Genomic DNA, 22,780 nt, shown 5'->3' on the forward strand with positions numbered 1-22,780 from the left:
CTTTTCAGGTTTGTTAAAAGCCACCGTGCATACAAATCTTATTGTCCAAAACGACATGTGACAGTCTGATTAGCTTAGTCTCTTAGCAGCAAACTAACAATGTGAGCAAGACTGCATAACTGGAAACAACTGGTGGATGCAGTGTGGATCCATTATTTCCATCAGAGCTTCAAACTGGATCATTGAGATCCTGAAAACAACTGGAATATTTCTGTAGCTCTTCGTCTGTCCATGCTCTGGACGTTTAATCAGGTCAATGACTGAGACGACCAAACTTACATGGTGACTATCATTCTCAGATGGACCAATCAGACTCGCTGTGCAAACTCTCTGTGCAGAATTATCTACATCACAACAGACAAAAAATGTACAGATTTATGCAAAGGCCTCTAAGTTAAAGCCATGTCTCCAAACCGATGCTAATCTCATCAATATTTACCACTTGCATTTGTCGATCACACAAAATATTTCCATCTGGACGAACAGTTCTCGATATATAAAGCAGATTTAAGATTAAATAAATCTGGGTTATGCGTTTAGTGGAATTCAATGTAGCTAATTTTTTAAAGTGGATTTTTCTTTTAAGTTCTCACACAATCAAAACAAGACAAGAACAAAATAAAAATACCTGCAATAACAAAACAAAAACAAGCTCAGTCAAAGTTCTTCTCTTTGGTATTGTTTAAGGTGGGCACAAGCATCCACCTAAAGTGCTCTATCTGGTACAAAAAGTCGGTCAGGCTTTTAAATAAACGTGGATTTCTTTTGGTTTCTTTATGTGACGAGTTTCAAATATTGCCAAACTGAAAATCTTCCTCCAGCGATGCAACAGGGTACGTCAGCCAGGCTGTTGGAAGATCCACAAAGTGCCTCCTTCTCCTAAAAATCAGTCAAACTAGACTCTCCCTCTCTGCTCTGCTGGTGCTTTGGGTCCTCTGTTGCTGCAGAGCCTTTCAAGCGGCCGCAGCAGTTCGTCCTCTCTGGGTCTAAACGGCACCACATAGCTGTCCTCCTCCAGCAGGATGCGGTTCAGGGTGTGCTCGTAGTTGATGTGGCGACGCACCATCAGGATGTACTGTTGCCCCACCTCCAGGTGAGGACAGTCACACACATTCGGGACCCAGAGGAACTCCCGGTGCTCCAGGCGGAAACGGTTCCGGTAGGTGTGGATGATCTGAACGTCATACCGAGTCTCCTGACCTCTGTAAAGCTTCCCGATCACTCTGGCCCGAAACACTAGCAGAAAATATCGGGAAAAATGTTAGCATGGCGTCAAAGTTACCAACAAACAACAAAGCTTTGAAATAAATATTACCAAAGTCCTTTTGGCAATACTGTCTCTGGCGTTCCTTTCGACCTTTAATCCTCAGACATTTCCCACAATGCCCTGAGGGACAGACCAGGCAGAGCTGAGCTCACATGTACAGACATGATATATACAGAAAGCACATTTAATGGGAATTAACCGACTGACATCAACTAGCCTTGCTGCAAAAACTTTAACCTGTCTGATGTCGTCCTGAACAACACACCTCTAAGGGGTATTAACAGGGAAGTTATGTTACTATGGCAACAAAATAGCAGCAAACTTGACACACATTGGTGAGATTCGCTCCTTTATCACTCTGAGCGACTCAGGTTATGCTGAGCTGTTTGTCAGGGAGTAAAAGTAGAGAACATACTTCCAGGTGAAGGCTGAGGAAGGCGGTTCCTGTGGCTCTCCTCGCGCTCCTGGCGAGCTATGGGCTGGTGAGGGCGCTGGTGGCGGCTGTGCTGAAAAGGCTGGCGTGCTGGTTTCAAATGCTTTAAAACTACAGGACAAAAAAAAAAAGTGTTTCAATTATCAGCTGGCGTCTCCCTGCAGCCCAATTTCACAAAACAATTCTCATCACAAAACTGGATTTCATATTATGTACATACATAAAAATACAGAAAATACAGCGACATCTTTGCTGATGTGGGATCCCTGATGCCCTTACAGTCAAATAACATGCAAATAAGAAGAAAATAGAGACGATTTGCCTTCTATGTTCAGAAATAAAACTTTAACTCAGACTAAATAACCAAAAAAAAGAACATTTCTTACAATATAATTATTAAGACTTTACCACTATTTTTTGGGGGGGTTTATTGCTGATGTATATGGTGCCAAATCGAGAGTTAACACATGGGAACATTTTGGAAAAGTGTCAATTATCAGTAATTGTTTATGATGACTATGGAACCTAAATGAGGCAGGTTTTTCACACGTGTGTAAATGTTGGAGTGTTTCCAAATAAAGACGTGGCGCCTCACCAGCATCAGCAGCGTTCTGATAGAAAACAGGCAGCAGAGTTCTCTGCTTTTAGATTAAGGTGATCATAACCTCGTTATCTCCTGTTCCAACCAGATAAATCATGACCTTGACGTTCTCTTTGTTGCCCAACACTCAACATGGGATCAGTTCTGTTTGGCAGAAATCCACCAGCTGGAAAATATTATCATAGAGGCTGCTTAGATTTACTGCAATATTGGATGGAGTCTGACTGAAAGCACGAGTCCCTGGGCAGTGCGCAGATTTCCATGTGCCAGTGGGTATGTAAGGAGCTACGGAGAGATTCAGCATGTGCATTACAGGCTTATCGGGAGAGACAAACCAGCTCCTCGGCAGCAATAAGGAGGTCAGCATGCAGATAAACAACTTCAAATCAAATGTGACCTAAAAGTGGAGCGTCTCTCACCCGCCTCTCAAACAGCAGATGTTTTCACTCACTGGCTGATTTCATCTGCCTTCATTTGGGCTAGCTGCTTGGAGGCACCTAATTTGACAACTCCATGAATTTATTAGCTTATTAAGAGGACAGAAATCCAAACCCAGCAGTTGAAACTCTTCTGGAAGGTCAAACAACATATTAAGAGATCTGTATCCCACATTAAAGGACATACTCTCAGTGGCTGCTTTTATTCAGTTCGCCTGTTTAAAGCTGGGGTAGGTAATAGCGGTGTGACGATATGCTTTTGTCCAATTCCAAATTTTCTTGGGTGCCGATTCGATTTAAATTGTGATTCTCACAATACTCCGATATTGCTGATTTTTGTAGATTAAAAACAAACAAAAAATTTTTTTCTAAAACTTTGTTTTGTTCGTCATTTTCCTTCATTTGAATGAGGAAAAAACAACCCAGTAGCCAGATCATCATTCTGCTGCTGTAACGCCCAAGAAGAAGTTAAAAAGAGCAACAAAAAAAAACAATAAAAATGACCAAATTTTATAGTGCATTCATTTTATTTATTTGCAAAAAAAAAATAAAATCCCGATTTCCGATTTTTTGATTGGATTTTCAACCCCCAGTTAGGGAGGGAAATGTTGGGGAGCTAGCAAGATGTGAAAGTGGCGCCCTGTCTTTGCTCCTCCCCTTCTGGTTTTGCTCTTGGCGTGATCCAAGGCTTTTTTCTTACCTCCGCCAAGGAGGTGATGTTTTTACCGGCATTTAAAAAGGAAGTTGTGAAAAGGAAGAACAGATTTAATTTTGTTGATGATCCGGATCACCGTTTGGATCCAGGAACTTTTTAAAGGCCTTGGCTGAGGTTAGCGTTCTCCGAGTGCTTTTCTAGTTCGCAGCTTTTTCCACCAACGATTTTCTCTTTCTCGGCTGTTTAGCGGGAGGAGACAAATAAACAGAGTCGGGTCGGGAAATCCTTCCTGCATTTTCTCAGTTGTGAAGAAGCTTACGAAATATAAGAACTGAACAACTCCATTTTGATCCGAACGTTTGGATTGGTCAGTTTTTACAGATTTATAGTAAACTGAGGGGTCTAACTATAGTTCTTATTGTTCATGATTACAGAATGTATAGACTACTATCAGGATGAGGAACCACTTCACCCAGAGTAAAAAAAAAAAAAAAAAAAGTCTCTGAGCAACATTACCTACCCCAGCTTTTATTGCTGATTAATCATCTAATCAGCCAATCACACGGCAGCAACTCAATACCACACTATATCTCTATGATCACATCCAGTCTGGAAGCAGATGGTCTCCAGCAGCAGAAGACCACAGCGGGTTCCTCCTGTCTGTAAGAACAGGAAACTGAGGCTACAATTCACACAGACTCACCAGAACTGGACAATAGAAGATGGAGAAACGTTGCTGGTCTGATGAGTCTCCAGTTCAGCTCCACATTCACATGGCAAGGTCAAAAGGAGGTATAAACAGCATAAAAACATGCGTTCATCCTGCCTCGTATCAACGGTTCAGGTTGCTGGTGGTACACATTGGTGCACATGTTCTCGCCACACGTTGGGCCCTTTAGTTCCTACGGAGGATGATTTAACTACAACAGTATTGCTGCTGACCATGTCCATCCCTTTCTGAGCACAGTGTAGCATCTTCTGATGGAAACTTCCAGCAGGATGATGCACCATGTCACAAAGCTCACATCATCTCCACCATGACGATGAGTTCACTGTCCTCCAACGGACTCCACAGTCACCAGATCTCAAACCACAGTGGACTATCGCTGAGTCATCACTACATTAAAGCTGGTTGCTTAGACAAACTAAAGGATCATGGGAGAAGTGCTTTGGTCAACAAGGTAACCAGTAAACCGATGGTCACCTTAAATCAATCAATTTCAGACTTGAATTCCATAAAAATACATAAAAAAAGACAAAACAGTAAGTAAGCAGTTATAGTCCATATAAGCACTCCCTCCAGTGCCTCCAGAGCACAGAGGTGAACCTTACACTGCTCAGGTCTTACAAGAGCACAAATAATCTCATTTTGTGAGTCCATGAGTCTCATTAAAAACATGTATACAAAATTTCTTATGACAGCATTTAATGTAGTCACATTGTTCTGCACAAACAGCAGACTAGCACTTGTCCAACGAGGGACCTTCAGCAGGAGCCGGAGAGCATCAATGTATGCAACTTGCAGCTTCCTGAATTTGGACTTTGTGTTACGGCTCTACAGGGGGGCAGTAGAAAGTGGGGTGCAGTAGGCTTTAAACAAAGCTATTTTAGCTAGCTTAAATAGGCCCAATCAGACCTTAGAGCGGTGTGACCAGACTGAAGTACAACTCTTAAAGAGCATGTTTGCCAGAAGTTTCTTTACCAAGAAGAAGGAAAATATCTGTTGACCAGATAGCATGCATGACAAAAACTGGGCGTTATTTTAATAATAATATCCCAACTTTCAAGCACGGTAGTGGAAGTGTCATGCTGTGGGGTGTTTTGGTTGCAGAAAGTTGGACATTTATCAAGATAGATGTAAAAGACTGAAGCAAAATAATTCTGCACAAAACAACTTTAGATGATTAACACGGATTCTGGGAAAGCTTTGTTTTCTTTTTTCTGAACTCATGCTCAACTGAAGCTCAGAGCGGGACTTACACCAGTGGGGTCGGGTGGTGACTGGGGGAGGCCGGGTGGTGGTGGTTGTAATGGCTGGTTGATTCCAGGGGAAATAGTTGCCAGTGTGGTGGGGCTGTCGCAGTGGACTCCTCCTCCCATGATGGAGGGCATACTGGTCTGGTGGCAGCCAGTACTCGTACTCGATCCCTGAGTTTCTGTCTGTGGACAGAACCTGCGCAGAGGAAGAGACTGAAATATGTAAGCCACAATTATCAGATTTTCAAGAAATACATGTTTGAAATGTTTCACTCTATGTGAGATGACTCTATAAAATATCTGGCCTTCACGTTCTGAAACGAGTGACGAAAACTTTTTCATAATAATCTAATTTCCTGAGATGTAGCTGTACTCTGCCATCAGAGAGCAGTTTTAGCCTGAAGAAAGTACAGATTTGTCCTCAGTAACGTCCCTTCTCAGTGATCCTGTGTTATTAGCAGCCTGCCATACCTATGACATCACACTTCCTCTGCGAGACAAGACTTTGGAAAATAATCTTTACAAGTTTGGTCTCATCAGGCCTTTTTGTTCTCAATATTATGGATGGCTTTCACTTCTCAGTATTCACCTCTGACAATGACGCACCTGCCTGTTTGGGAGTGATCTTCAGTTGGATAAAATGTTGTGTAATTGAGCTCACCAATCCATTATTTCTTTAAAATGTACCTTGTCTGCTCCTTAAGTTTCTGTCATTTGTCTCATATATGACATGTTTTGTCTTGTTTTGTGTGTTTTCCATTGACTGTGTCCTTCACTTGCACTGAGAGCTCTGCAGACTGCAGACAGAAGGTTCCCATGAACCACAAGCTCTGCACACGTCTGCTAAATACACATTGATTTGAATCAGGTGTGTTGCAGATGGGACACTTGGAAAACCTGCAGGACACCGGTCCTCGAGGACCCTGAGGGGACATTCACATCAGCCTTTTATATGTGAATCCGAGTCTGTTTGCTCGGAAAGTCGCTTCGTTTGGGGAAATGTGAATACGCAAAACAAATTCTGATTCAGATTAAAGAAGCAGACTTGATCTGACACAAATGGTCTCGGTCCGTTTCAAGCAGAACAAATACGGTAAGTGGACAACAAAACAAAGTGCATTGTGGGTTCAGTGCACAGTCTGTCCCCACACCGCATCGAAACACAGCCAAAACTTAGACGTGTGGGAAAACAGACGGTTCTGGACGGGAGAAATAACCCACGGAGAAGACGTGACAACCTGCTACACCTGCACAGAAACACAACAGGTTGCATCCCGGCTTCAGTTTCATTTGGTTCCACTAGTTAGATCTGTCACTCTCATTCCCGTTCAGGGTCCGAGGGAAGCTGGTGAGAGGCAGGACACACCCTGGACAGGCCACCAGTCCATCGCAGGGACAAAAACCAGACAAAAACCACTCATGCTCGGTTCTCTGAAGTACTTAGAGCGACATCAACATGCATACTAACAGAGCATGGACGTCTTTGGACTCTGGGAGGACGCCAGAGGGAACTGAGACTGAGGTCTAACGGCGCAACTAAACCAGATGAAGGTTAACTTCAAGGCAAAGTAAATCAGTTTCTGCAAGCTCTTCTTCCACACTTCCAGATGTTTGTGGCTCTACACTGCAAAAACTGAAATCTAAGTAAGATTAAAAATCTTAAACTGAATACACATATGCTCATTATTTTAAAGATTATTCTTATTTTTTATGCCAGAGAATTCCTCTTGTTTGAAGAGTATTTTTACTTGTTTTGTGAATTACTGACAAGCCAAATTTTCTTGCTCTGTTGGCAGATAATTTATCTGATTTTAAGCAACATTTACCTCATTTTTGTTTTTTTTCTCTTGTTTTTTTTAAAGGCTGAGTTTTTGCAGTGTAGGGTTTGTGATGGTTGTCAGGAAAAAGGTTAGGGAGTAGTTGCTTGGTTTAAACATTAAGCTATCAGCACAAGCAGCATCTCTCCTTTAAGACAAAAGTGTAATCAAAGAGTTGTCATGTAATTCAGTAAAATATTTGAGCTCGCGTCATGTTGCAGTAAAATAATGTTATTGTAGTATTTTAGTTAGTACCAGGTGTTTAGTAGCTGAATTTTTGTTTCTGTAACTTTTTTTATGAATGTTTTTTTTGCAAACACTTAGAAATAAAACTGCAAATAGTTTGAATATCATTGGTGAAAAATTACTGCTCATCATAATTGTTTAAATTTAAATTGAAAATTTATTGAGAGGATAGCCCCTTGAGATGATATATCTCATTTTCAGGGGGGTCCTCAACACAGACAGATACAGATAACAATACAATCCTTATTTAGACAGCATTCACACGAGACAAAAACTCTCTAATTGTACTTTATTAATCGGGTTTTGTAATATTTACAGTGTAAAAATGAGCTCAAGTGAAGGTGACTGAATGACAAAGGCTGTTGTGTTGTTGCAGCATCTTCTTACCATTAAATGCAGGTCTTCCTGGGTGGGTCCTGGCACCTCGAAGCTTTCCCAGGTGTCTGCTGAGCGCCGGTACAGCAGCTTGGTCCCAGCTACGCTGTACTCGCCTGGGACGTTGATCTTCCAGTTGCCATTGATCAGAAACTGGGAGCGGCCATTCTGCAGCGCTGTAGAAGAGAGAAAAGTGAAAGGAAAGAAGGAATTCTTGTGGAAATTCTTGTTTTTCTGGCATTTCATAACTTTTCGTATGAGTTGAGGCAACGTGTGAATGTCAGGCAGCAAACATGCCAACATGCTAAAAACAGCAGCCGTTCCTGAGTGAAGTGGGGGGGGGGGGCATTTTCCATGACATGAGATGGAAACGAGCACCTTCACCTGCTTTGCCCCGGTGGTTCCATGTAAACACCCCTTTCCAAACCACAGTATGTGCCATTTCTGGGCCGGTTTTATTTAGATCCCATAAACAAGTATCAGAATAGATGTCCTTGGTGATGGTGTTGCTCGGAAAACAAACAGTGGGTCAAGAAAGCAGACGGGCCCTCCTGTCAGGAATGTGTGTGTGTGTGTGTGTGTGTGTGTGTGTTGAATCTCACCAAGATAATTCCTGCTGTTATCGGTGACTCGGATGTGTGTGGCTCCAGCTGGTATCATCGTCACCTCGTTGTATCCGAAGGGCCCTCCTAGCAAACACAGATGCTCCCTTCTTAGTTTTTACATCTGTTTAATTACTTTACTTATTTGGTTTTGGAGTGTTTTCCTGAATAAAAAGCAAAAAAATGAAATGTCTCTTTTCCAAACCCTTCCCTTCACTCCAGGTTTTCTGTCGTGTGACTGGGAGTTAGGTTCCCAGCTTCTCTCCCAGCTTTTCTAAGAGCTCAGCTCTAAACAGCTCAGCTTATTCTGCACCTTAATACATTTCATTTGTTTTATTTTAGTTATATGTATATGAATGACTTGTCTTTGATTTTAAATGCATGTGCCATAGTTGTAAAAGCGACGATACGCCTGTTTTCACCTGTTTTCTCCATTCTTTTGATGTCAAGGACATAGAAGTGAAGCATGAAGAATCCTTCATTAAGCTGAATTCAATCCAGATAAAATTCATCTAACAAAAATAATATTTATTTTATCATTCATATCATGAAATATGTGTGCTCATTAATCCTCATGCCGCTCTTGTTTCTCTTCTCCGTCCTGCCTGTAGATGTTGGTACTGTGCTCTCAGCTTTCGCTGCCATATCAATCAGGGAAAATAACAGTACACATTTTTTAGACGCTTCTGCTCCCCTGCAGCATCATCCCAGATTAGAAAACTTTTCTTTCCAGTCTGTTACGTCTGTGAGGTTTCCCTCAGCAACAAACAGCTCTGCAGCCGAGGATGTTATCAAGGTAAACATGCTGACTAAAGCTTTGCTGTGTTTTCTGCCCTGTTTTGCAGGTTCCTTGTCTCAGGTTTTGAGTGTTTCATGAGATGTTGCTCTGCCGGCTTAGATCTAACCAAGATTTTGTGACGATATTTGTGCAGAAATATCATTCTGCTGTATTTTAAGCTGCGATCTGCAGCATGTTTACAGTTTAGTCACTTTAAACCTAAATCTCTTCTTGTCTTTCTACTGTCATTTCTGCCTCATCCCATCCGCCTACGACTACGCAGGTGAATAAGACTGGGTGAGAGGTTTGAGGATGTAGTTTGTGGAGACAACAATGATACGAAAGAGAATCTCTGGTCTAAACGTTCCGTAGTAAAAGTTTCTCTGACCAAACTGTGATCCTCATTTTAGTAAAGTCAGCAGAACAGCAGACATTCATGTCTCAATTTGTGACTAATTTTCTTCCGATATTGTCACATACTTGTGTAGAACATAACTGAACATAAAATGCTCACATTGGCTTCCTGTAGTTTACACTGCTGCTGGCACTGGTGAAAAACATCCAATCATTCATCAGCGTTCTTTACAACCTGTTTTTCTCCCTTTACTGCATATGGACAAATCAAATAACACTGAAGACTAATCAAAGCTGCAGGTACCCATGAGGACAGAAAGGGTTTTGGTGGCGTTCTTGGAGAACCCCGTGTTCCTCTTCTTCCTTCCCGACATCTTAACCTGTAATTTTGTTGGCTAGATTTCTTCCTTGAGGGCAGGTAACTGCTTGTGTTTGCCAAAACTTTTACCATCCTTAACTCTCACTCAGTCAGCGAATGTCTTAACAACACCAGGGTTTTTCTAGCAGCCTTTTCCACTGTCATTTAAAGGCGGTGGCAGCGTGGACCGTCTGAGTTTTGTACGCACTTCCAAACAGAAAAAAAAGGGAAAAGATTTAGAAAATTACAAATATTTTTTTAAACTAAAAAATAGAATAAAGGTTGATCATTATAGATGTGTTCCAGTTAAAAACCAAGAAAATGCCTGAAAGTGGTAAAAAAAAATCATTTCATCCCGTCTCACACCACCTGACACAAAAAAACCCACTAAACCCATAAACTACCTGTCTTCCCTCACCGTTCTCACACTCATCAAAAAGCTGATAAGAGACTTTAACTAAAAATCTATCTGTGTAAAATAACCTAATTTACTAAAATATTACACAAAAAATCATTTAACTTCCATAACAGCCATTTCTCATAAAAAGAAAACAAAAACACATAAATAGCCTCTACGGTATTATTCTGTGTTGATGTGATGTGATGTGATGTATGTGTGTGTGTGTGTGTGTGTGTGTGTGTGTGTGTGTGTGTGTGTGTGTGTGTGTGTGTGTGTGTGTGTGTGTGTGTGTGTGTGTGTGTGTGTGTGTGTGTGCATCCTACCAGCCTCCAGGCCGTTGCTGTGGTACACGCTCTTGTGGTGCAGGCAGGTGGTGTTTTGTCCTCCACACACCATGCAGGCGTCCTCCTGCTGCTTTGAACCCAGGATGGAGTCGCAGCCAGGCTTCTGTATGACATGCAGAATACACACAGCTTTGGTTTCGGTTTACACACATTCTGCTGAGAGTGTGTGTCACCGTGCTGAAGTTATTCCTAACACTGCCAGGCTTTGATTCATTTCCCCCTTCTTGTATTCGCCTCCCTCCGTCAGTCCCTTCCTCTCTCTTACAAACAATAACTGAGAGAACAGCAGCGCCGAGGGGCCTCGTGGGGAGCGAAGGGGTTGGAGAGTTGCCTCTGTAAACATTAAACTGTCCGAGCAAAGAGGATGAGCCAGGTGGTTTATGGTGTGGACAATCTTGTGGCTGGATAGATTACAGTGGCCGTTTTTCACCTCATCTCCCAGTCTGTGGAGCAACTTAATGAAGAGGAGAGTCCCACGCAACGCAGCAACAACTTGTAAATCTATCATCAAACCTCCTAAACCTGTTTGAAGACACGAAAGACTCTAAACATCTGAGTAAACACAGCAGGAAATGAAACGAGGTGCAGGAAGGCCCGATTCAGGGAGCGACCAGCATGACGTGAGATCATGTCCATTTGAACCTTTTTTTCATGACATTTTGATTCAGGATGGTCAGTTTTGCACCTGAGCTCTTTTTTTATGTGTTTTAATGATGATAAAGATCTTTTCTAAAATAAATTAGTCTGTTAACTTTCTGAAACTACTGATATTACATTGAATCAATACAAAAAATGTTTGTAATTTAACGTCAGAGATGGTGAACATTTCCTCACCTTCACTTCCAAAACACACGTAAGACTTCCTTTTATACCCTGTTGTAGCAACGTCCACAGAGAGGCAGTTTTGGCCTATTTGTGTAACACGCCGTCAGCTTCTTGAACAACACACACACACTTGATGCATTACTTTATTTAAACACATTAACATAATTGCAGGATGCAGCGCTAAACTTACTGAACATAACTAGACAGTAGGAGAGTACAAAAATCCCAGTCCTCCTCTCACCAGTCACACCCATATGACCTACGCTCCACATCGCCATAACAACCAAATAAAACAAACCATCAACCCAGTGATCCCTGCACTAAAACATACCTGGCTCCTCCACCAGTCCTGTTGAGATGTTCTCTCAGGTGCCAACGTAAAGTTGTCGTGTTGAGTAAAGCAGCAGATAACCATCATTCTCAGTGTGAATAAAAAAAGAGAAGATATGCTGTGAAGAAGCGTCTCCACATGCAGCACACGCTTGCAGCCGGACCTCCTTGCATGACCTGCAGTCCCCCACAACAGCTGCAGGCCTCATCTGCTTCCCGTTTCAAGCCCTGCGCTGCTCTGACCTCAACCAGCCTGAATGTTTGGCCTGTAAATCCCACATCTGCATGTACACACACACACACACACTCATATCTGTATCTACAGTTGTGCTCATATTTATTCATCCCCTTTCATTAAAGAAGGAAAAAAACAGCTGCCAGTAAAATAAGCTGAAATTGACTAAAGTAATAATAAATAAAAAGTTTATGAAAATCATGACATTATTTTCTAATTCTGGTTCAATAGAATTTAAAAACAAACAAAAAAAAAGCAAACCAATAAGATAATTTATTACATATTACATCAGTCACAAACTAATATTTAGTTGAACAATCCTTTAATGTTTCCGCTCCAGTCAGGTGTTTTCTGTTCCTCTCAGTCAGACTTCTGCACCTGTTGACAGGTATTTTGTCCCACTGTTCAACAGAAAACTGCTCTGATTTGTCCAGGACACATTTGTTTGTTTGTTTGTTTTTCTTATTTCAACTCAATTAAATGAAAAAACTGTCTTATATTACTAAATTATATTTTTGCACATTTTTAGTTATTATTCGTTTTTTAAGTCTCCAGTTATTTGAGTGACTGTTGTAAATTCAGCCTTTTCTTTAATGAAAGGGGACGAAGACATATGAGCACAAATGTACCTGATAAAAAAAAGGCTTTGACTGTTCGTGTCCTGTTGGCAGCAGATGTGTGTACAGAGTGTCATGTGTGTGTCATTACACCGCATAGTCAGACAGAAGGGACACATGTTCATTTCCGATCAGCCCATCTGTGTGAGGGGATGGAGGTGATCGGGGACTGGCTGGGAGAGGAACTCCTATGTTCAGGAGTTAGGCGTCATGCTAGCTGAAGGCTGCAGTGCAAACTGGTCACGCTCTGCAGGTTAGAACAGTCTTCCTCTCCAGAGAGCGCTCCACAGACGGATCAACACCAGAACACAGAGAAATAAGAATATTACACTCAACCCAGCTTTACTCTGAAGTCTCTGTTCCAACCTGGACAGGTCACCAACTCTACAACACAACATGCTTTCACTCCTTTGTCTGATGCAGAATCACTAATTCACTGCCCATTTGTGCATTTGGAATCATTCCCTGTTCCTGTCGTTGTCTGCTTCACGCCTGCTGTATGTTCTACCACACCACTGCTTTGCTCCAGCATGCCCACCTGTCTGCAGTCTGCTTCTGGACTCATTTTGCAGGCCGTCTTCGTGCCCAAATGCAAAGCTTTCCAGCTGTTTCACTGGCTTTTGTTATTGTTGTGTTTGAGAGGTTGGATTGTTTGTTGGACGGCTCTATTGCCAGCTCCCTGATTGATCACCTGCACTTTAGGGCTAATAAGGGGTAATAATGTCTTACAAAGCTGCATAAATGGATCGTTTTATTAAAAAAAAAAAAAAAGAGGCTCAGCTGTCTCACCTGAAATGCTTTTTTTTTTTTTTTTTTTTCTTTTTTTTTTTTTAATTCTGTCATTGAACCATTTCTGGAGGCAGCAGATAATCAATGCTATGAATAAAAGCAGGATAAAAGCCGGATAAAAAGTAACGGAACAAAGAAGCTGACAAGGAGCTTCTGAGGAGCAGCAAGAGAACAAATACCAGCTATTAATTCAATTATTGCGTCTTAATCAGATAATCAGATGTAAATATATATATTTTGTACAACATAAAATAAGCTTAATAAAGGAGTAACCTATTAAAATGACTCTGCATAATTTCCACCACAATTTTAATATCTCATTTTGAAAACAGAATGAATGAGAAGTGTACAACTAGAAAACACCGACACACACTCTCTATGCAGCGGCCACTCACCAGGCAGCGTCCGTTGACACACACTGCTCCCGTCTCCTTCCCACACCTTGTGCCATCAAGCACATGACCAAAGTTGTAGTAGAAGTTGTGTCCCAAGGCCAGGCAGCTGAGCTCACAGGGGTTGGAGCCTGACAGAGAGATCAGTCAGTCAGTCATTTTATTTCAAGTGAGACAAACAGGCGTGAAGATGAAGAAGAGATAGAAGCTGCTGGGGGACAAAAACTGTCAAACATCACAGAGACGATTCTGAATAACACTTAGTGAAGTACAGGAGGCATGAAGGAGTAAAAAGAACAGAGCCTGCAGTCAGAGATGATGGGATGGGAAATGTGTGCGAATGAATTTGTGGTTTTCAGTCACACCGAGGTCTCACTTAAGAGTCAAGACATTTTGTGCAGTTTTAATGGTAAAATGCTTTACAACCTGATGGTTTGTCTGGGTTTTGTGGATATTTTAAAATCTAATTTTGTCATAATTTGTAGTTTTTGTGAAACCAGTTTGTCAGTTTGAAGAGCAAGCTTTTTTTTTTTTTAAAATAGTATAAGGCTTGTATGTTTTTAAACCAGTCACACCAGTACCAACAAGCAGGAGGCGTGTCGACAGCCATCTACTGTAGGAGAGCGGCTGTTCCTGTAAGTAGAGAGAAGTGATTGGTTTTGCAGACCTCCATGAAAGGTGGTCCACTTGAAGGAGTTCCCTGCCATCAGCGGCCGGTCGTTGAAGGCAGCACACTGCATCTCTCTGAAATCCTCTGAGCCAGGAGGACACTCCTGTACACACACATCAGCTGCTACATTAACATCATCTAACAAACCTAAAATCAGAGGCTTGATTTAACGGGAAGCTTGTTTAAATTTTAAGGTATTTAAGTGCAACAAACCATCATGCAATGTCATAAGTTGTGTAAATACACACAAAGACACAACATCATAAACTGCAGTAAAAAGAACAATGTTCATTTGTTCCCAGGAAGATCTGAGATTTTAAATGAATAAATGCTGACATGAACACACATTCAAACTTGGACACAGCTATGAGACCAATTTGTAAAACAAACATCCGTCTTTGTTTTAAACATTTTTGCAAGTCATGTTTTTATAGAGGGAAAATCTTGGTGCTGAATTGACCTTGGTGTTGCAGATCTTGTACTGTCGAGGATCTCCTGCACATGGTCCACCAACTGGGTTCCTGGAAGGTAGGAAAATAAGAGTTTGGTGGGATAAGGTACGCTGCGTAGTAAGCAGGGTGTCCTGGCATGTTGGATGGACTGACCATAAAAGTTTTGAACATAATTTTGATGCAGTTTCATCCGTACTGGATTCAGGATAAAAAGACTGAGTCTAGCTACACTTAGTGGTCACTTTATCAGGTCCACTTTGCGAGGTAGGACGCTTTTTTTGTTTAACAAGATGTTGGAGAGAGACACTTTGCTCTACATCAACATGAAGCATCAAAGAGTTGAGAATTCCACCACGTTCCACCACATCATAATTAGAATCTCCCGTTCCACCTCATCATGATGAGAATCTCCCGTTCCACCTCATCATAATGAGAATCTCCCGTTCCACCTCATCATGATGAGAATCTCCCGTTCCACCTCATCACCATGAGAATCTCCCGTTCCACCACATCATGATGAGAATCTCCCGTTCCACCTCATCATGATGAGAATCTCCCGTTCCACCTCATCCCCATGAGAATCTCCCGTTCCACCACATCACCATGAGAATCTCCAGTTCCACCTCATCACCATGAGCATCTCCCGTTCCACCTCATCATGATGAGAATCTCCCGTTCCACGACATCAGGGTGAGAATCTCCCGCTCCACCTCATCATGATGAGAATCTCCCATTCCACCTCATCATGATGAGAATCTCCCGTTCCACCTCATCACCATGAGAATCTCCCGTTCCACCTCATCACCATGAGAATCTCCCGTTCCACCTCATCATGATGAGAATCTCCCGTTCCACGACATCATGATGAGAATCTCCCGTTCCACCTCATCATGATGAGAAGCTCCCGTTCCACCACATCATGATGAGAATCTCCCGTTCCATCTCATCCCCATGAGAATCTCCCGTTCCACCTCATCACCATGAGAATCTCCCATTCCACCTCATCAGGGTGAGAATCTCCTGTTCCACCTCATCACCATGAGAATCTCCCGTTCCACCTCATCATAATGAGAATCTCCGGTTCCACCTCATCGCCATGAGAATCTCCTGTTCCACCTCATCATGATAAGAATCTCCTGTTTCACCTCATCACCATGAGAATCTCCCGTTCCACCTCATCATAATGAGAATCTCCCGTTCCACCTCATCACCATGAGAATCTCCCGTTCCACCTCATCATAATGAGAATCTCCCGTTCCACCTCATCACCATGAGAATCTCCTGTTCCACCTCATCATGATAAGAATCTCCCGTTCCACCTCATCCCCATCAGAATCTCCCGTTCCACCTCATCACCATGAGAATCTCCCATTCCACCTCATCATGATGAGAATCTCCCGTTCCACCACATCACCATGGGAATCTCCCGTTCCACCTCATTATGAGAATCTCCCGTTCCACCACATCATGATGAGAATCTCCCGTTCCACCTCATCCCCATGAGAATCTCCCGTTCCACCTCATCACCATGAGAATCTCCCATTCCACCTCATTGTGATGAGAATCTCCCGTTCCACGACATCAGGGTGAGAATCTCCCGTTCCACCTCATCATGATGAGAATCTCCCATTCCACCTCATCATGATGAGAATCTCCCATTCCACCACATCACCATGAGAATCTCCCGTTCCACCTCATCATGATGAGAATCTCCCGTTCCACCTCATCATGATGAGAATCTCCCGTTCCACGACATCAGGGTGAGAATCTCCCGTTCCACCTCATCACCATGAGAATCTCCCGTTCCACCTCATCATGATAAGAATCTCCTGTTCCACCTCATCCCCATGAGAATCTCCCATTCCACCTCATCATGATGAGAATCTCCCGTTCCACCACATCACCATGAGAATCTCCCGTTCCACCTCATCATGATGAGAATCTCCCGTTCCACCACATCATGATGAGAATCTCCCGTTCCACCTCATCCCCATGAGAATCTCCCGTTCCACCTCATCACCATGAGAATCTCCCATTCCACCTCATCATGATGAGAATCTCCCATTCCACGACATCAGGGTGAGAATCTCCTGCTCCACCTCATCATGATGAGAATCTCCTGTTCCACCTCATCCCCATGAGAATCTCCCGTTCCACCTCATCACCATGAGAATCTCCCATTCCACCTCATCATGATGAGAATCTCCCGTTCCACCACATCACCATGAGAATCTCCCGTTCCACCTCATCATGATGAGAATCTCCCGTTCCACCTCATCCCCACGAGAATCTCCCGTTCCACCACATCACCATGAGAATCTCCCGTTCCACCTCATCATGATGAGAATCTCCCGTTCCACCTCATCCCCATGAGAATCTCCCGTTCCACCACATCACCATGAGAATCTCCAGTTCCACCACATCATGATGAGAATCTCCCGTTCCACCACATCATGATGAGAATCTCCCGTTCCACCTCATCCCCATGAGAATCTCCCGTTCCACCTCATCACCATGAGAATCTCCCATTCCACCTCATCATGATGAGAATCTCCCGTTCCACGACATCAGGGTGAGAATCTCCCGCTCCACCTCATCATGATGAGAATCTCCCATTCCACCTCATCATGATGAGAATCTCCCATTCCACCACATCACCATGAGAATCTCCCGTTCCACCTCATCATGATGAGAATCTCCCGTTCCACGACATCAGGGTGAGAATCTCCCGTTCCACCTCATCACCATGAGAATCTCCCGTTCCACCTCATCATGATGAGAATCTCCCGTTCCACCTCATCATGATGAGAATCTCCCGTTCCACGACATCAGGGTGAGAATCTCCCGTTCCACCTCATCACCATGAGAATCTCCCATTCCACCTCATCATGATGAGAATCTCCCGTTCACCTCATCCCCATGAGAATCTCCCGTTCCACCTCATCACCATGAGAATCTCCCATTCCACCTCATCATGATGAGAATCTCCCATTCCACGACATCAGGGTGAGAATCTCCCGCTCCACCTCATCATGATGAGAATCTCCTGTTCCACCTCATCCCCATGAGAATCTCCCGTTCCACCTCATCACCATGAGAATCTCCCATTCCACCTCATCACCATGAGAATCTCCCATTCCACCTCATCATGATGAGAATCTCCCGTTCCATGACATCATGATGAGAATCTCCCGTTCCACCACATCACCATGAGAATCTCCCGTTCCACCTCATCATGATGAGAATCTCCCGTTCCACCACATCATGATGAGAATCTCCCGTTCCACCTCATCCCCATGAGAATCTCCCGTTCCACCACATCACCATGAGAATCTCCCATTCCACCTCATCATGATGAGAATCTCCCGTTCCACGACATCAGGGTGAGAATCTCCCGCTCCACCTCATCATGATGAGAATCTCCCATTCCACCTCATCATGATGAGAATCTCCCGTTCCACCTCATCACCATGAGAATCTCCCGTTCCACCTCATCATGATGAGATTCTCCCGTTCCACCTCATCACCATGAGAATCTCCCGTTCCACCTCATCATAATGAGAATCTCCTGTTCCACCTCATCACCATGAGAATCTCCTGTTCCACCTCATCATGATGAGAATCTCCTGTTCCACCTCATCACCATGAGAATCTCCCGTTCCACCTCATCATAATGAGAATCTCCCATTCCACCTCATCACCATGAGAATCTCCCGTTCCACCTCATCATAATGAGAATCTCCCGTTCCACCTCATCACCATGAGAATCTCCTGTTCCACCTCATCATGATAAGAATCTCCCGTTCCACCTCATCACCATCAGAATCTCCCGTTCCACCTCATCACCATGAGAATCTCCTATTCCACCTCATCATGATGAGAATCTCCCGTTCCACCACATCACCATGAGAATCTCCCGTTCCACCTCATTATGATGAGAATCTCCCGTTCCACCACATCATGATGAGAATCTCCCGTTCCACCTCATCCCCATGAGAATCTCCCGTTCCACCTCATCACCATGAGAATCTCCCATTCCACCTCATCATGATGAGAATCTCCCGTTCCACGACATCAGGGTGAGAATCTCCCGCTCCACCTCATCATGATGAGAATCTCCCATTCCACCTCATCATGATGAGAATCTCCCATTCCACCACATCACCATGAGAATCTCCCGTTCCACCTCATCATGATGAGAATCTCCCGTTCCACGACATCAGGGTGAGAATCTCCCGTTCCACCTCATCACCATGAGAATCTCCCGTTCCACCTCATCATGATGAGAATCTCCCGTTCCACCTCATCCCCATGAGAATCTCCCATTCCACCTCATCATGATGAGAATCTCCCGTTCCACCTCATCCCCATGAGAATCTCCCGTTCCACCTCATCACCATGAGAATCTCCCATTCCACCTCATCATGATGAGAATCTCCCATTCCACGACATCAGGGTGAGAATCTCCCGCTCCACCTCATCACCATGAGAATCTCCCGTTCCACCTCATCATGATGAGAATCTCCCATTCCACGACATCAGGGTGAGAATCTCCCGCTCCACCTCATCATGATGAGAATCTCCTGTTCCACCTCATCCCCATGAGAATCTCCCGTTCCACCTCATCACCATGAGAATCTCCCATTCCACCTCATCACCATGAGAATCTCCCATTCCACCTCATCATGATGAGAATCTCCCGTTCCATGACATCATGATGAGAATCTCCCGTTCCACCACATCACCATGAGAATCTCCCGTTCCACCTCATCATGATGAGAATCTCCCGTTCCACGACATCATGATGAGAATCTCCCGTTCCACCACATCACCATGAGAATCTCCCGTTCCACCTCATCATGATGAGAATCTCCCGTTCCACCTCATCATGATGAGAATCTCCTGTTCCACCTCATCACCATGAGAATCTCCCGTTCCACCTCATCACCATCAGAATCTCCCGTTCCACCTCATCACCATGAGAATCTCCCATTCCACCTCATCATGATGAGAATCTCCCGTTCCACCACATCACCATGAGAATCTCCCGTTCCACCTCATTATGATGAGAATCTCCCGTTCCACCACATCATGATGAGAATCTCCCATTCCACGACATCAGGGTGAGAATCTCCCGCTCCACCTCATCATGATGAGAATCTCCTGTTCCACCTCATCCCCATGAGAATCTCCCGTTCCACCTCATCACCATGAGAATCTCCCATTCCACCTCATCACCATGAGAATCTCCCATTCCACCTCATCATGATGAGAATCTCCCGTTCCACGACATCATGATGAGAATCTCCCGTTCCACCACATCACCATGAGAATCTCCCGTTCCACCTCATCATGATGAGAATCTCCCGTTCCACCACATCATGATGAGAATCTCCCGTCCACCTCATCCCCATGAGAATCTCCCGTTCCACCACATCACCATGAGAATCTCCCATTCCACCTCATCATGATGAGAATCTCCCGTTCCACGACATCAGGGTGAGAATCTCCTGCTCCACCTCATCATGATGAGAATCTCCCATTCCACCTCATCATGATGAGAATCTCCCGTTCCACCTCATCATGATGAGAATCTCCCGTTCCACCTCATCACCATGAGAATCTCCCGTTCCACCTCATCATGATGAGAATCTCCCGTTCCACCTCATCATGATGAGAATCTCCCGTTCCACCTCATCACCATGAGAATCTCCCGTTCCACCTCATCATGATGAGAATCTCCCGTTCCACCACATCATGATGAGAATCTCCCGTTCCACCTCATCCCCATGAGAATCTCCTGTTCCACCTCATCACCATGAGAATCTCCCATTCCACCTCATCATGATGAGAATCTCCCGTTCCACGACATCAGGGTGAGAATCTCCCGCTCCACCTCATCATGATGAGAATCTCCCATTCCACCTCATCATGATGAGAATCTCCTGTTCCACCTCATCCCCATGAGAATCTCCCGTTCCACCTCATCACCATGAGAATCTCCCATTCCACCTCATCATGATGAGAATCTCCCGTTCCACGACATCAGGGTGAGAATCTCCCGCTCCACCTCATCATGATGAGAATCTCCCGTTCCACCTCATCATGATGAGAATCTCCCGTTCCACCACATCACCATGAGAATCTCATGTTCCACCTCATCACCATGAGAATCTCCCGTTCCACCTCATCATGATGAGAATCTCCCGTTCCACCTCATCACCATGAGAATCTCCCGTTCCACCTCATCATAACGAGAATCTCCCAGTGCTTATCATAAAAGACTAATATTCACTTAAAAGATGTAACAGAGTTTCTTTTAAAATAATCATAGAAAATCTCTCAATTTAAAGCACTTGTGATCACAGAGTTTTTTAAGGTGAGTTTCACTTGCTCAAAAATGTTTCACTTCTCTATTTAAAATCTATTTCATTATCTTTTTCTTAAAAAAAAAAAACATCCGAGACACCGAAGGTTTTGGTCTCACCTGGTGATGCAGGTGCGTGTTCGCACAGAGGCTCCGCCCCCACAGCTGCGGGAGCAGACAGACCAGCTGCCCCACGTGGCCCACTCGTTTCTGAAGTGCAGCTGACGTCGTGCACGTGGCAGACGCCCTGGTGAACTCTCACTGGTAGGACCCCACATAGAAGTCCAAGAGGTCTGAAACAGACAGAAAACCATGAATACAAGTCTGTCAAGTCACAGTACAGGCAAAGCAGGTTTACTCATACAGCACATTTTCTGTGTTTTACATAAAATATTAAAAGCATTACAGCAGATAAAACTCAGATTCAGTCCCCCAACAAGAGGACATTGGGCACTGACAGCCAAACTGTGCCAAAATGGCCCTGTGTGTGATTAATCTGACTAGTTTTATTCTGTTTATCAGAGCTGAACTTTGCAGAAATTATGTCCACATACTGTACAAGGATTTACTAAAGGTTTAGAGCTACTGCTGTTCAAATGGTTAAGGCAGTTCTAAAGTCAGGAAGGGAGCCCAACCCAGTACCAACAAGGTAAACCTAACAAAGGGACGGGAAATAAACAAACAGCAGATTCCACAGTATCTTTACTCCACATTGCTTTTACATTTGTTTAATCTGGGTAAATTAATGTAATGTCTGTGGGTTCAAAAACTTTCATATTAGTGGTTTGTTCCATCTTGTTCTGTTGGGTTTTACTTTCACTGCTCAGTACTTGTCAGTAGCAGCTACGGAAGTGCTGATTCACTGTTTCATCCATTCATCTCAATTCAACACAATGTCGGTAAATGTATAAAAACTAAACATTTTTAATGATAAATATATGACAAGAACACAGCTGTAAAGTGTGTCAGAAAGCTAAAAGTTGAGCTACCGCCCGGACGCTTTAGGGCAGCGATTCTCAACATTTTTGCAACACAGTTCCCCTTGTAAAATGATTTTTCAGCCAAGTACCCCCTAACCAGTGCAAAGTACTTTTGGTTCAGAAAAAACACGAAATACAACATTTTATCATTTTTGTTTGGCCTTTTAAACTTTGTGTTTTCTACATCTTTACTATACGCTTCAACCAGGACTCCATCGCTTGCATTGTCAAGGCAACAGTGGGGTTCAATTCACGTCAAAATGTGGGATTTTGGGAGGAATGAAATGGTGTAAATCTAAATGTAAATTCAGTTTATGAATGTACACTTACGTTTATTGGAATATATTAAATATTTATATGATATTACATTTATATTATTTTATTTAAGGATGTTTTATTTAAGGACCTGCAAACAGTAAACAACAGAGCTAGCAGGAAGCTAGCAGCTAGCCTTGCAGCTACTGTTACCATGCGAGAGA

The 22,780-nt window shown here is 43.5% G+C and overlaps 1 protein-coding gene across 1 annotated transcript in view; it reads right to left on the reverse strand.

The window, feature by feature from the left end:
- Nucleotides 1–895: 895 nt before the first annotated feature.
- The window catches only part of adamtsl5 (ADAMTS like 5), a gene marked incomplete at both ends in the record, with an annotated part of 30,051 nt that continues 8,166 nt past the window's right edge, over nucleotides 896–22,780 (reverse strand). The window contains 11 exons of the mRNA XM_079264808.1: nucleotides 896–1,236; nucleotides 1,316–1,387; nucleotides 1,683–1,811; nucleotides 5,374–5,566; nucleotides 7,821–7,984; nucleotides 8,411–8,497; nucleotides 10,624–10,747; nucleotides 13,836–13,963; nucleotides 14,500–14,605; nucleotides 14,963–15,023; nucleotides 21,442–21,614. Of these exons, the coding sequence (XP_079120934.1) occupies nucleotides 896–1,236; nucleotides 1,316–1,387; nucleotides 1,683–1,811; nucleotides 5,374–5,566; nucleotides 7,821–7,984; nucleotides 8,411–8,497; nucleotides 10,624–10,747; nucleotides 13,836–13,963; nucleotides 14,500–14,605; nucleotides 14,963–15,023; nucleotides 21,442–21,614 (1,578 nt within the window). The remainder of the gene's footprint in view (nucleotides 1,237–1,315; nucleotides 1,388–1,682; nucleotides 1,812–5,373; nucleotides 5,567–7,820; nucleotides 7,985–8,410; nucleotides 8,498–10,623; nucleotides 10,748–13,835; nucleotides 13,964–14,499; nucleotides 14,606–14,962; nucleotides 15,024–21,441; nucleotides 21,615–22,780) is intronic.

The sequence above is a fragment of the Telmatherina bonti genome, assembly GCF_933228915.1.
Source record: "Telmatherina bonti genome assembly, chromosome: 1".
NCBI classification, from domain to species: domain Eukaryota; kingdom Metazoa; phylum Chordata; class Actinopteri; order Atheriniformes; family Telmatherinidae; genus Telmatherina; species Telmatherina bonti.